The sequence below is a fragment of the Phascolarctos cinereus genome, unplaced genomic scaffold, assembly GCF_003287225.1.
Source record: "Phascolarctos cinereus isolate Bilbo 61053 unplaced genomic scaffold, phaCin_HiC Scaffold_726;HRSCAF=1367, whole genome shotgun sequence".
Lineage (NCBI taxonomy): Eukaryota > Metazoa > Chordata > Mammalia > Diprotodontia > Phascolarctidae > Phascolarctos > Phascolarctos cinereus.
The window spans coordinates 233017451-233030547 of record NW_027556098.1 but is presented as its reverse complement, the minus strand read 5'-3'; the positions used below and the strand labels follow the sequence as shown (position 1 = coordinate 233030547).

The 13097-nt window shown below is 35.5% G+C and overlaps 1 protein-coding gene across 1 annotated transcript in view; it reads right to left on the bottom strand.

Annotated features, from left to right (window-relative positions):
* Positions 1 to 13097, bottom strand: part of CCDC148 (coiled-coil domain containing 148) — a 277956-nt gene that overhangs the window by 71399 nt on the left and 193460 nt on the right. Inside the window, exon 14 of the mRNA XM_078147022.1 lies at positions 9167 to 9307. Within this exon, the coding sequence (XP_078003148.1) occupies positions 9167 to 9307 (141 nt within the window). The remainder of the gene's footprint in view (positions 1 to 9166; positions 9308 to 13097) is intronic.

Below are 13097 nucleotides of genomic sequence, written 5' to 3'. Positions count from 1 at the left end.
TCATGAGAATTAGGAAAGAACATGCTAGACGCAAGACATGCTGATTTGATCAAAGCATTAAACTAAAAATAGAGGGCAGAGAAAAATGCCCAGAATAAAACTCAAAACACATGCTATGAGAAACAACAGGTATGACACAGAAAGTTTAAGTGAAGGAGAATATTCCCAGCTCATTCACAGGAGAGAATAACATTATGAGGACAGGGAATAATGCTTATAATCTCATAATTATATATCAGTAAATAGAGGATTAGTAATGTACAAAAGTGAATCTGACATAACAACACAAGCTTCATCCAACAAAGATGTAGAGCACTGTACTAAACAGTGGAGAAAATAAGACACAGGTCCTTCTTCATCCTCACCAACAGTTGACTAGTCAACCTAGCTGAAGCAACAAGACCTCCTGAGGGAAAGAAAGAAGGTGGCAAGGGCCATGAAAGTTAAGCCACCACCACCACCACCAACCATGTACACTACTACCTGCCCTCACACTCCAAGAGTCCTAGGAATGAACCACAGGTTTTGCTTGTAGTTTGGGCCCTATACCCATCATTGATGAAAGAAATCACTCAGAGAAGGGGCCAGAGGGGGGGTGGGAAATATACATATATATATATACATATATATGTATATATATATATATATGTATATATATATACTCTGACTACAAATATGTAAATTAAAAGAGCATTATAAGAAAGCTGAATTCTGAGTATTTGTAATGATCTCTATTAGGCCTAGGATACAGATAATATATGTATCCTTCCTTTGGAAGGGGTTGGGGTTTAGTGTGTTGTATGTATAGCCAGATTTGCTCGTTGTGTGTAAACTTAAATTTGGTGTTGTTGCTATCGTTGTTTTTGTGGTGGTAACAAGGGAGGGAGCTGAGTAGAAAGGTTAGATATCTGCAAATGACATGTTAATCAAAAGTATCAATAAAACTTTTCTTTAAAAAGTGAAAGGAAAATAAACTGTAACGCACTTATGCTTGCCATGCATCTCTCCATCGTCCTTTGGGTCTCTTGCATTGTTTAGTCTTTGGAGCCTGTGGTATTCCAAAAACCAGCACTATATAGCACAAGAGGTATTAAAAACATGGAGTTGTGTGTCAGGGAGAAGCCCTAATAAAGACAGAGAGAGGCTGGAGCATGTCTAGAATAGAGGTTACCAGGATGGTGAGAGGACTGAAGAAAAAGGATCAGTGGAAGGAAGTAGGGATGCCAGCCTGGAGAAGAGAAGACTTAAAGGGGATATGAGAGCTGTAATTGAAGGGATTTCCAATGGAAGAACAGTTAGACTTGCACTGCTTAACCCCTGACAGCAGAAATAGGAATAATGGGTTAAAGCTGCAAAGAGCCAAATTTAGGTTTAATATATAAAAAAACCCCCAACAATTCAAATTATCCAAAAAGGTAATGTACTTCTCTCTCACTGGAGGTTTTCTTTCAATGATTACTTTTTGGATACTCAGTATAAGGTATTCTTTTCTTTCTTTCTCTTTTTTTTTCCAGGCAATTGGGGTTAAGTGACTTGCCCAGGGTCACACAGCTAGTAAGTGTCAAGCATTTGGTCTGAGGCTGGATTTGAACTCAGGTCCTCCTGGCTTCAGGGTGGGTGCTCTACTGTGCCACCTAGCTGCCCCAGTATAAGATATTCTTGGTCAGGTAAAGTTGAACTGGGTAGTCCTCAGATCCATTCTGACTCTTGTATTCTATGATCATGAAAGACACTCAGAAATGTCCCAAACAAAATCCAATCTAGTCTTTCTCTATCTGGAATAGTCAACCTCTAGATCAGGCCTCCAAAGACCATGACCTCCTAAAAGGGAGAGGATCACCTCAGTTTTGAACCTCTGCCTTAGGGCTGAGTTGTTCTGATTGGCTAGTGCAAACTCACCTAATCCAGGATTTCTTAAACTTTTTCTACTTGTGACCCCTTTTTGCCTGAGAAATTTTTATATGACCCCAGGTATATATGTACATAAAATAGGTATACAAATCAAACATTTACTGATGGTAAATCATAAAGAAATTTATTTTAAAATGATTCTTTGGTATACATATAATTTTACCATTTATTAGAAGTGAAAGCAAATTTGCATACTAATGAGATGGATGTGCTTGATATTTTTACATAAAGAATTAAATCTTGGCAGAATATTTGATATTGCAGGACATAGAGCATCTTCAATGTTTTTCAGAACTGATTGATATTTTGATTTTATAATTATCAATGCTGTGTTCAGAACCAAGGCTGCAGTGAAGTGGCATGATGCAACACGGCCAAGCCCTGCCAGAAACACCTTGGATTCATTACTTATTTGATTTTGAATTAATTTTTAGTCATTGAGTGTTCAGAAACCTTTTACTGTTGCCAAATTTTTCGTGACCCCCACATTCAGTTATACAACTCCATATGGGGTTGTGACCCACAGTTTAAGAAGCACTAATCTAATCCACTATATTGTGCTGGGCCAAACTATGCTTCCTATATCATGTAGTCATCCACTAAGAAATCGAGTTTTGTCATGGATTTTTTCATCCTAGAAAGGCTCTGAAAATAGACTGTTCTATAGTTTCAGTTATAATCCATGTAACTTTCCATAGCAAAACATTCTTCCTAGACCAAAACATCATTTTCTTATATAATGCTGTTGTACTCTACTAGAATATAAGCTCCTTGAGGAAGTGACTACCTCATTTTTCTATTTTTATCTATAATGCTTAGCACAGTGCTTGCCACATAGTAGGTAATTTAGTAACTTTTTAAACTTTATTAATTCATCTGCAGTGCCTATTGTTAGTACAATTCTTCAAAGAGTTGGCCCTCAAACTTCTTGTTACAGTCTAAACAATAGCCACATCCATTTTTTTCCAGTATGGATTGAGAGGCTGATTTCTTTTATGTAATTATGAATCTCATTAAAGAGTTTTCTATAATGTTCTATGGACTAATGCAACTGGCACAATATCAACTGTGAACAGAAGCTTCTGGAGGACTTCCTTATTCATATAAGATGCCTCTTCCATCTTTTTTTTGTTTTCTTCACAGACGCACTTTAATAGCAAGATTGCATCTTCAGCAAACAATTTGATAAATCTTCCATCCAGACTGGGTATAGTTCCCACATTGACCAGAATCAACATGTTATTCAAGTTGTCAACATCAAGAATTCCAAGATCCCCGCAAAATGGAACAAGCCAGAATTTCTCATCATTAATAATAAACTATGGTTAACAGGAAATTTCTGACTGTGCCTCTGATTAGCAGAAAGCCAGTCATGTATCATCTGGCTGACATAGCTCCAGTAAATGTGGCACTGAAGGCTTGTGAATCTCCTTATTATGCACTATCTCATTAGATCTCCACCACAATCCTGTGAGGTAGGTATTATCACTTGTTCCACTTTATACAAGAGGAAATAGATTAAGTGATTTGCTCTGTCACAGAGTATTTGAAGTAGAATTTGAATCCAGTTCTACTTTAATCTAAGCAAGCACTTTATTCAGTATGAAAATTACCTCCTACAGCATAACTACAAATACACAATTACTGCACCACGAGAAATGCAGAGGACAGTAATTTAAAGTATCACATACATATTTATTACTGAACCAATCAAGTCAATCTATGAAAACAAAAAGGCAGGAGCAGTCCCTTCTACAATAAGGATTTTTTTTGCTTTTTTTAAATGTCTGCCCCTTAGCCAACAACTTCCCAAACAGAAGGGCAGTGGCATTTACTTCTTATCAAAGGTAGTAGCATGGTGAGGTCTTTGGACTTGGTATAGAATAAATACAGGTATGCCTCAGAGATATTGAGAGTTTCATTCCAGACCACCACTATAAAGCAAATATAGCAATAAAGTGAGTCACATGAATTTTTTGGTTTCCCAGTACATATAAAAGTTATCTTTACAATATACTGTAGTCTATTAAGTGTGCAATAGTATTATTTCTAAAAAATGTACATACCTTCATTAAAAAATACTTTATTGCTAAAAATGCTAATCATCATGTGAGCCTTCAGCAAGCCACAATCTTTTTGTTTGTGGAAAGTCCTGCCTCAATGTTGATGGCTGCTGACTGATCATGGCCTAACCCCTAGGTTGTTGAAGGTTACAGTAACTATGACAATTTCTTAAAATAAGACAACAATGATATCAATTAACTCTTCTTTTCATTTGAACATTTAGAGACTATTCTAAGGTTATTAACTGACCTAATTTCAATATTTCACTCCCTGTGACTCAGGGAGTAGGGAGTCCAGAGGAGAGGGAGAGAGACAGGGAATGGTCGAGTAGGTGGAGCAGTCAGAACACATACAACATTTATGTTTGCAGCCTTACATAGAAACGATTTGTGCACTCCAAAACAAATATAATAGTAACATCAAAGGTCATAGGTCACCATAACAGATATAACGATAATGAAAAAATTTGAAATATTTTGAGAATTATTAAAATGTGACACAAACACAATAGGAGCACATGCTATCAGAAAAATGGCACCAATAGATTTGTTTGATGCAGGGTTGCCACAAACTTTCAATTAGTGAAAAATGCAATAGCTGCAAAGTGCAATAAAATGAGCTATGTCTATATGTATATCATTGTATTGGCAGTTCTTTGTTAATCCACACTGGTCTTTTTTTCATGTCTCTTCTTTGAATTTTTCCTGATTTTATCACCAGTTTCATGCTAATCAGCTGAGCAATTAGATGAGGGGTTTTTTCCTACTTCTTTGCAAGAAACTTCTTGATTCTGAAAGTTATATGAGAAGATCACCACAATGCCTACATCATAATAGTGGGATGAGCAAAAAAAAAAATAAAAGAGGGGGAAGGGGATCCTTGGTCTATAATATTCTGCACAGGAAATCTGAGATGACATTTCCAAATTAATTTCATTACAATCCATCTCTATTTTATGCTTCCCTAGACATTAATAAGCACAGTCATTTAATAGAGCTAAAGCTTTGGTTGCATTTAGCAAGGAATTTGTAACATCCACATGAGAGACTATTTGTTAGAGAACTTTTATTACTGAGGTAGGAGCTGTGCCCACTTTGCTATAGCAATAGTCAAAAAAAATGATGATTATTAGGTGAGAACAATTTGGGTGAAGACTGCTTCAGTTTGGGTGACCCTGGCTTCTCAAAGATTATACTAGTAAAGCATAAGTTCTGGCATGCTCTACCATCCTACATGCTTCAGGTATGATCCTGGCAACAGACTATATCTACTTTTCACAGATAAGACTAGTTAAATAAGGAGAGTTTTATTACGAGTATTGGCTAGGAACTTGATGATGACATTTTTGGCTATGGTAATCCATGAAGCTATTTACTTTTGCAGAAAGACAGTAATTTTATACTGTAAGAAAGCCATCTATACAAGATCCATTCCATCCTAATGAGAAAAAGGCAAATAACCAAAAAGCCAGTTAGCGTAAGAAACTTTTTCAATGTCTTTTTGCAATTTGATTAGATTTTTCTTTAAATTAAAATTAGTTTCTGTGCCTTTAGATGTGCATATGCTTTCTTTAAAAGTCATCGAGAGAGAGAGAGAGAGAGAGAGAGAGAGAGAGAGAGAAACAGACAGACAGACAGAGATAGAGACAGACAGAGAGAGACAGAGAGAGCTGCCTTGGATTCAGAAAGACTTGGGCTCCAATCCATCTTCTGACAATACTATCTATGTGACTATGGTCAAGAGAGCTAGGTGGCTTAGTAGAGCTGGGCCTGAAGTCAAGAAGACCAGGGTTCAAATTAGACCTCAGACACTTACTGTCTGTGTGACCCTGGGCAAGTAACTTAATCTCTGTTTGCTTCAGTTTCCTCACTTTTCAAATGAGGATAGTAATAGCACCTACCTCCTAGAGTTGTTGTGAGGATCAAATGAGATAATAATTATAAAGCACTTAGCACAGTGCCTGGCACATAGTAAGTATTATGTTGCCAACATCATCATCGTTATCCCCATCATTACATTTAATGCCTAAGTGCCCCAGGCACTGAGTTCATTTCTAAGTTTATGGATTATAGTTACAGATTTGCATAAATGAAAAGTTTTCCACACTTTGAGTTCATCAATTTGATGAAATCATTGCTACAAATTTTTATTTACCTTTAGACATGATATAGTTCTCATGTTTATCTCACTTAATGCTTTTGTTTTTATTTGAATTTAGCTTTATCTGTTACGATAACTTCAACTCATGACTTTCTAAGCTTTAGTAAATTTTCATCCAAATTTCCATTTTAAATTTGTGAGATTTTCTGTCTTAAGTAGATTTTCTGTAGGCAACATATGATTGAGTATTGCTTTTAAATCTATTCTTGGGTGCTTCTGTGTTTTATAGGGGGTTTAAATCCATTTTTATTCAAAGTTATAACTGGTATATTTCTGTTTCCTTCTCTCATAGTATTCTATATCATATTTTTCAGTAAGAAGAATGACCTACATTAATTCATTAGTCTAAGCCTAGTTTTTACACATGCTTATGGACAATTCAAAATGGACCTATACCTTACCCCAACAAATTACTAACTATATTTCTCAAGTTTCTACTTAAATTTCTATTATTACCTTATTTTAGGTTTTTCAATGGTTTCGACTGATCCATGTATCCCACTCCCTTTTTAACTATTAGTATTCTTTAGATTGTCCATTCTCCATTCTTCCTTTTATCTTTTCCATATTTATTCATCATTTGTGCCCATAATCAATAATTTTTGTTTCTCCTTCCCATTACTTTATTCTGTTGTTGTAGCAATAATAATTATGTACATTATGCATATGTACATATATACATATTTATGTATATATTTATATATATTCACCTCCCCACTACTCCCCCAAAGTCCATTTGTAACCTTTAGTTCCCAATCAAGACATACTTTCTGCCTTATGAGGGCTCTGAGGTTTTGGTTGATTAAACCAAAGCTATTGTTGCACTGATATTTCCCTATGGTGATTCTAGTAGGAGATTAACTTAACATACTAATATTTCTATTATTTTGGTGCTTCCTCCCAAAACTTGGGACAATTATAAATCATAACAATCCTGCTATTGTTTTGCTAACCTTGTGTAACATTTACACTGAATCTCTTTAGTGATTCAAAGTTCTAAAGTTCACTTAGTCTTCATTGAACTTCACACTTAATTTGCATAAAGAAGATCTTTGTTAAGACTGTCCTCATTTATTTGTAGAATCTCTGCTTATGGTTTGGTTTGCATATCAAAGGCCTTGGAAAGACTTGCTTTTTCTGGGAGAAATTTGACCTACCCTATTTAATTTCATGGAGAATGTACTCTATATTCAAAGTATTTATTTTCCCAGTGCTATACAATCATCTCAGAAAACAAGTTGTTGATATTTTATAGAATTCTATAGCACACACATGTTCTTTGAAATAACATCAATATATGTGACAATATCAAGTATATCCTTCCTCAGAACAGGTTCTTGAGATATTGGTATATTTAATCATTTTTCCCAGCTATTAACTATTTTGTTAGAGACTGAGATGAAAACATTCACTTGACTTTTTTTGAGAAACTAAAGTCATATTTGTTCTTGGTCAAGTATATAAAACTTGGCAATTTCATATCCCTAGCTCCTGATTTTATCCTTCAAATAATCATTAAAAAATCACATATCATCTATATGTCATTTCCTATCTGTGGTATGCTCCATAAACCATTAAAATATTTGTTGACTATAAATTAAAAAATAAACAAGTTAATATAGCACCTAATGGAGAAAAGATGACCTGCTATGGAAAGAAATGCATAATTTCCTATCCATTAGAATCTAGAGCGGGATTATTTGGACAATGATCAGAGATGGCTAGTCAAAAAATGTTGGTTATTGATCACATGGCTACATGAAAATATATCCACAACAAACTCTGAATTAACCAGGCATATTCAATTATTCTTCCATCAAGTCCTAATATTCCATAATGGCATGGAAGTGACATTGGTTCTTTGAAAGATATGCTAATGGAGTATAGATTCTTATAGATCTTACCAAGTTGGACAGACCAAATGTGAGTCCAACAGTAGACATTTGTCTAATTTCCAAGATACAGACAAGGTATAAATAAGGGCAAAAAGGCCACAAATCACTTTTTTAAAAAAACATTTCCCTTGAAGTGATCTTTACTGCTATAAATAGAACATAATTTCCAAATGAACAACTAAAGCAATATTAAATAAGTCATTTCCACATAAATATCACCACAAATTAAAACTAAAATACTGGCATAGATATGAGAGAGAAAGAGAGAGAGAGAGAGAGAGAGAGATGAAGACATATATACAAATACACAGAGACACATAGATGCACAGACATGCAGACACAAGCAGATTGGATTACATGTTGGAAAAAGCAATGAACTGAAAATTAGGCAACCCAGGTCTCACTCCCAGATTGCCACTTCCTGGCTCTGTGACCATGGACATCACTTAATCACTCTACTCTTTAGAGGAGTTTGGCTAGATGATCTCGAGAGTCCCTTCCAATTCTAACACTTGTTATTTCTACAATTACATAAAAGAAAAATTTTCCCTAAAGTATGCTTATCACCATTTTCTAAGTTTGATAATAGGTTCCATAAAAAGCCTTTGTTTAGCGGAGTACTCTTTTTCTATACAGAAAGATAAAATGTATGCTTAGAAAAAATCACAAATACATGATTACAAAAGGTTAACAGCACCCAAAACGGATGCCAAACGTAATAAAGAGCCTTTTTTAAAGTTCCTTGCTTTGTTCTCCAGCGCAATGCATTGTATCATAGGTGCAAACTTTTGACACTTCATTTTCTGTATTACAGTAAACCAGTGTACTATACAAGGACTATCCATTTTAACCCTATTATTACTTAGCTCAAGATTTAACAACAGTTTCAAATGCAATAATTTCTGCCTACAATTTCTCTTTCAACTGAAGGAAACTGAATTCATATAGTGCAACAAAATCATCTAATTAGGCAAGTCTAGGTATCTTTGAGACTCAAATGGACGCTAGTTACTCTCCCCATAGTGCTTGTGAACCTTTCTAATAATATGAAGAATTGTTTATAAGGACACTAAATCAATCAAAGCTCACTCCAGGCAATTAGGAATATTTATTCTCAACACTAGCAGATTACATACTTTCTTTTTCTCCTCCTCTCTCTGCAAGATTTCCTTCTCCTTCCGAAGTTTCTCTTCCTTCTTTTCTTTTTCCCTTCTTCTGATAATAATGTTGTATTCTAGTTTTGCTTCTTCGTCTTGATGTGCTCGCCACTGAAGAACCTAAAGAAAGTGGTAAACCATTTCAGACAACTATATAAAGTTCAGAGGTCAAAATGCACACAGAGAAATTTGGAGTCACTTTCCAAGTAGTTTTTTCATCACACATGTATCAAGTCAAAATTGCACATTAATATGAATTATGTCAATTTGGTCTACAAAAATGCTATGTATGCATTTTTCTCAATAGTTCAAGGGTCTCTGCTTTCAACAATGAGGGTACTCCTTGCACTGATACAGATGACAATTCCTGAAGAAAGTTACTGTGGTAGAAATTTTCAGTACCCTGAAGAAATCAATCTGGTGATGAACCTCTCTGAAGTTAGCCAGGTTGGTCGTCAAAAAACAGATATTACCAATTTCATACAGGAAAACTTCCCAGCCTGGCAGGAATTAACAATGCTTGTACTCTATTGGTATTGCTTTCAAGAGTGTATGGTCATCAATACCACAATAAGCATTAGAGTAAGGCTTTAGTTAAAGATTATATTGGCATGTACGTATACATTGGGCACATTCTGATTGCTAAAAGGAAGTACATAAACAAACATTAATGCCTTAGATTTGTTTTCATCATGATTCTGGTTTATTAATGAAATTTTACATGAAAGTCAGACAAATTACAGTATATATGATATATTATTTCATTTAAGTATTCCCCCAAAGACTTAGGCTCTTCAGATTTTCATAAATAATTTATTTTTTGAAGATGGCAGAGTAAAGGCAGGGATTTGTCTGACGTCTCCAAAATTCCCCACAAAATAATGCTAAAATAATGCCTCAAATCAAACTCTGGAGCAGGAAAACCAAGAAAAGGATAGGGATAAAACAATTTTCCAGCTCAAGACAACGTAGAAAGTGGGCCAAAAAGGGCTGGAGTGAGAGTGGAACACAGTCTAGCATAGGCCACACCCCAGCAAATCAGCAGCAGCAGATCTTGGAGGTGACTGAATCAGTGGTGGTAGCAGTGACTTCCAGAGACCTCAGCCCACAAGTAAGGGGACTGGAAAATTAGTCAGAAGGAGATTACACGCACTCAGTGCCTTTGCTGACACTGGGTGCAAGACTCTGTTTCATTTCCCATTTGTGGTTCCCATATGTGGTCCCATAATGTCCAGAGGTCCAGGTTTGGGTCCAGAGCAAGGAGAAGGACAAACAGGAACAGGGACTTTGGTCACAGTTCCAGGGCAGAAAATAGTCCTTGTGGTCACTCAGACCATAATACAGGCAAGGAAAGTATTAATTACACTCTGCTTAGATCATACCACAATGAAAGAACTGAAACCCACAAACTCCCAGAACTAACTCTGAACACAGCAGCACAAAAAAAAAAAAACTGAAGCTTGGGACAATGCTTCCTTTACCCTGGCAGCAGTCTCCAACTTTAACATAAAGTTAAAAGTCAAGAAATGGGCTGGGGAAATGAGCAAACATAAAAAAAGAATCTGACAATAGAAAGTTACTATAGTGACAAAGAGCAAAACAGCCACAGGCAAAGCCTCAAAGAAAAATGCAAATTGGTCTCAGGCTCTGGAAGAGATCAAAAAGGATTCTAAAAATCAAATAAGAAAAGCAGAGGAAAAATGAAAAGAAATGAGAGTGATACAAGAAAGAGTAGACAGCTTGGAAAAGGAGGCACAAAAAATGCTGAAGAAAATAATAATACCAACAAAAACAGAATAGACCAAATATTAAAAAGAGGCACAAAAAATCCACTGAAGAGAAAAATCCCTCAAAAAGCAGAATTACCCTAATGGAAAAAGAGATGCAAAAATCCACTGAAGAAAACAACTCCTTAAAAAGTAGAACTGGGGGGGAAAAAAGTAGGATGGCCAAATGTGAGGAAAATAATTCCTTCAAAATTAGAATTGCACAAGTGGAAACTAATGACTTTATGAGACATCAAGAAACAATAAAACACACCAAAAAGCCTAAAACAAAAATGAAGGCAAAGGTTTTGGGGCAGCTAGGTGACAAACTGGATAGAGCACCGACCTTGGAGTCAGGAGGATGTGAGTTCAAATCCAGCCTCAGACACATAGCACTTACTAGCTATGTGACTCTGGGCAAGTCACTTAACCCCAATTGCCTCACCCACCCCAAAAAAAAAGAAACAATAAAACAAAATAAAAAATAATGAAAAAAAGAAGAGAATGTGAAATATTTCATCAGAAGAACAACTGACCTGGAAAATAGATTGAGAAGAGATCATTTCAGAATTATTGGACTACCTGAAAGCCATGATAAAATAAAAAACAAAACTAGAAATATTCCAAGAAATTATCCAGGAAAACTGTCTTGAATTCTAGAAACAGAAGATAAAATAGAAATTGAAAGAATCCACTGATCATCTCCTGAAAGAGATACAAAATGAAAATTCCCAGGAATATTATAGCCAAATTCCAGAGCTCCCAGGTCAAGGAAAAAACATTGCAAGTAGCCAGAAAAAAAACAATTATAATATCACGGAGCTACAGTCAGGATAACCCAAGATTTAGCAGCTTCTACATAAAGGATCAAAGGGCTTGGAATATGATTTTCTGGAAAGCAAAAAACTAGGATTACAAGTAAGAATCACTTACCCAGCAAAACTAAGCACAATCCTTCCAGGGAGGAAAAATGGATGTTTAATGAACGACTTTCCTGATAAAGAACAAAGCTGACATTCAAACACAAGACTCAAGAGAACCATAAAAAGATATATGGGAAAGAAAAATCATAAGGGATTTAATAAGGTTATACTATTTACTGTATCACTGTTTACATCTGACATGGGAAGATGATACTTGTAACTCCTAAGGACTTTTTCTCTATTAAGGCAGTTAGAAGGAGTGTACACAGACAGAGGTCACAGGTGTGAATTGACTATAATGGGATGATATCCAAAAAAAAAATGAAATTAAGGAATGAGAAAAAGGAATGCACTGAGGGAAGAAGGAAGGGAAAGATAGAATGGGGTAAATTATGTCACATGAAAGAGGCACAAAAGAGCTTTTATAGTGAAGGTGAAAATGGGGGGAGTGGCAGGCAACTCTTGAACCTTACTCTCATCAGAATTGTCTCAAAGTGGGATAACATACACACTCAGTTGGGTATAGAAATCTATCTTAGCCAACAGGGAAGTAGGAGTGGAGGGATGATAGAAAGGAGGGCAGGTTGGGAAAGGCTGTAGTTAGAAGCAAAACACTTTTAAGGGAGGACGGGGGAAAGGAGAGTGAGACAAGGATAAATGGTAGAAAAACAGAATAGAGGGATAAACAGTAATCATAACTGTGAATGTGAATGGGATGAATTCACCCATAAAACAGAAACAGATAGCACTGTAGAATAAAAACCAAAATCCTACAATATGTTGTTGAAGAGAAACACATTTGAAGCAGACATACACAAAGTAACTCTATAATGCTTCAACTGAAGTTAAAAAAAAAAACAACAGGGTTATCAATCATGATCTCAGACAAAGCAAAAACAAAAATAAATCTAATTAAAACAGATAAGCAGAGAAACTATATTTGCTAAAAGGTACCATAGACAATGAAGTAATATCAATACTAAACACATATGTAGCAAATGGTATAGCACCTAAATTCATAAAGGAAAAGTTAAATGAGTTACAGGAGGAAACAGACAACAAAATCACACTAGTGAAGGAACCTCAACTTGCCCCTTTCAGAATTAGATAAATCTACCCAAAAAGATAAATAAGAAAGAAGTTAAAGAAATGAATAGAATTTTAGGAAAGTTAGATATGATAGACCTCTGGAGAAAATTGAATGCAAATAGGAAGGAAGAT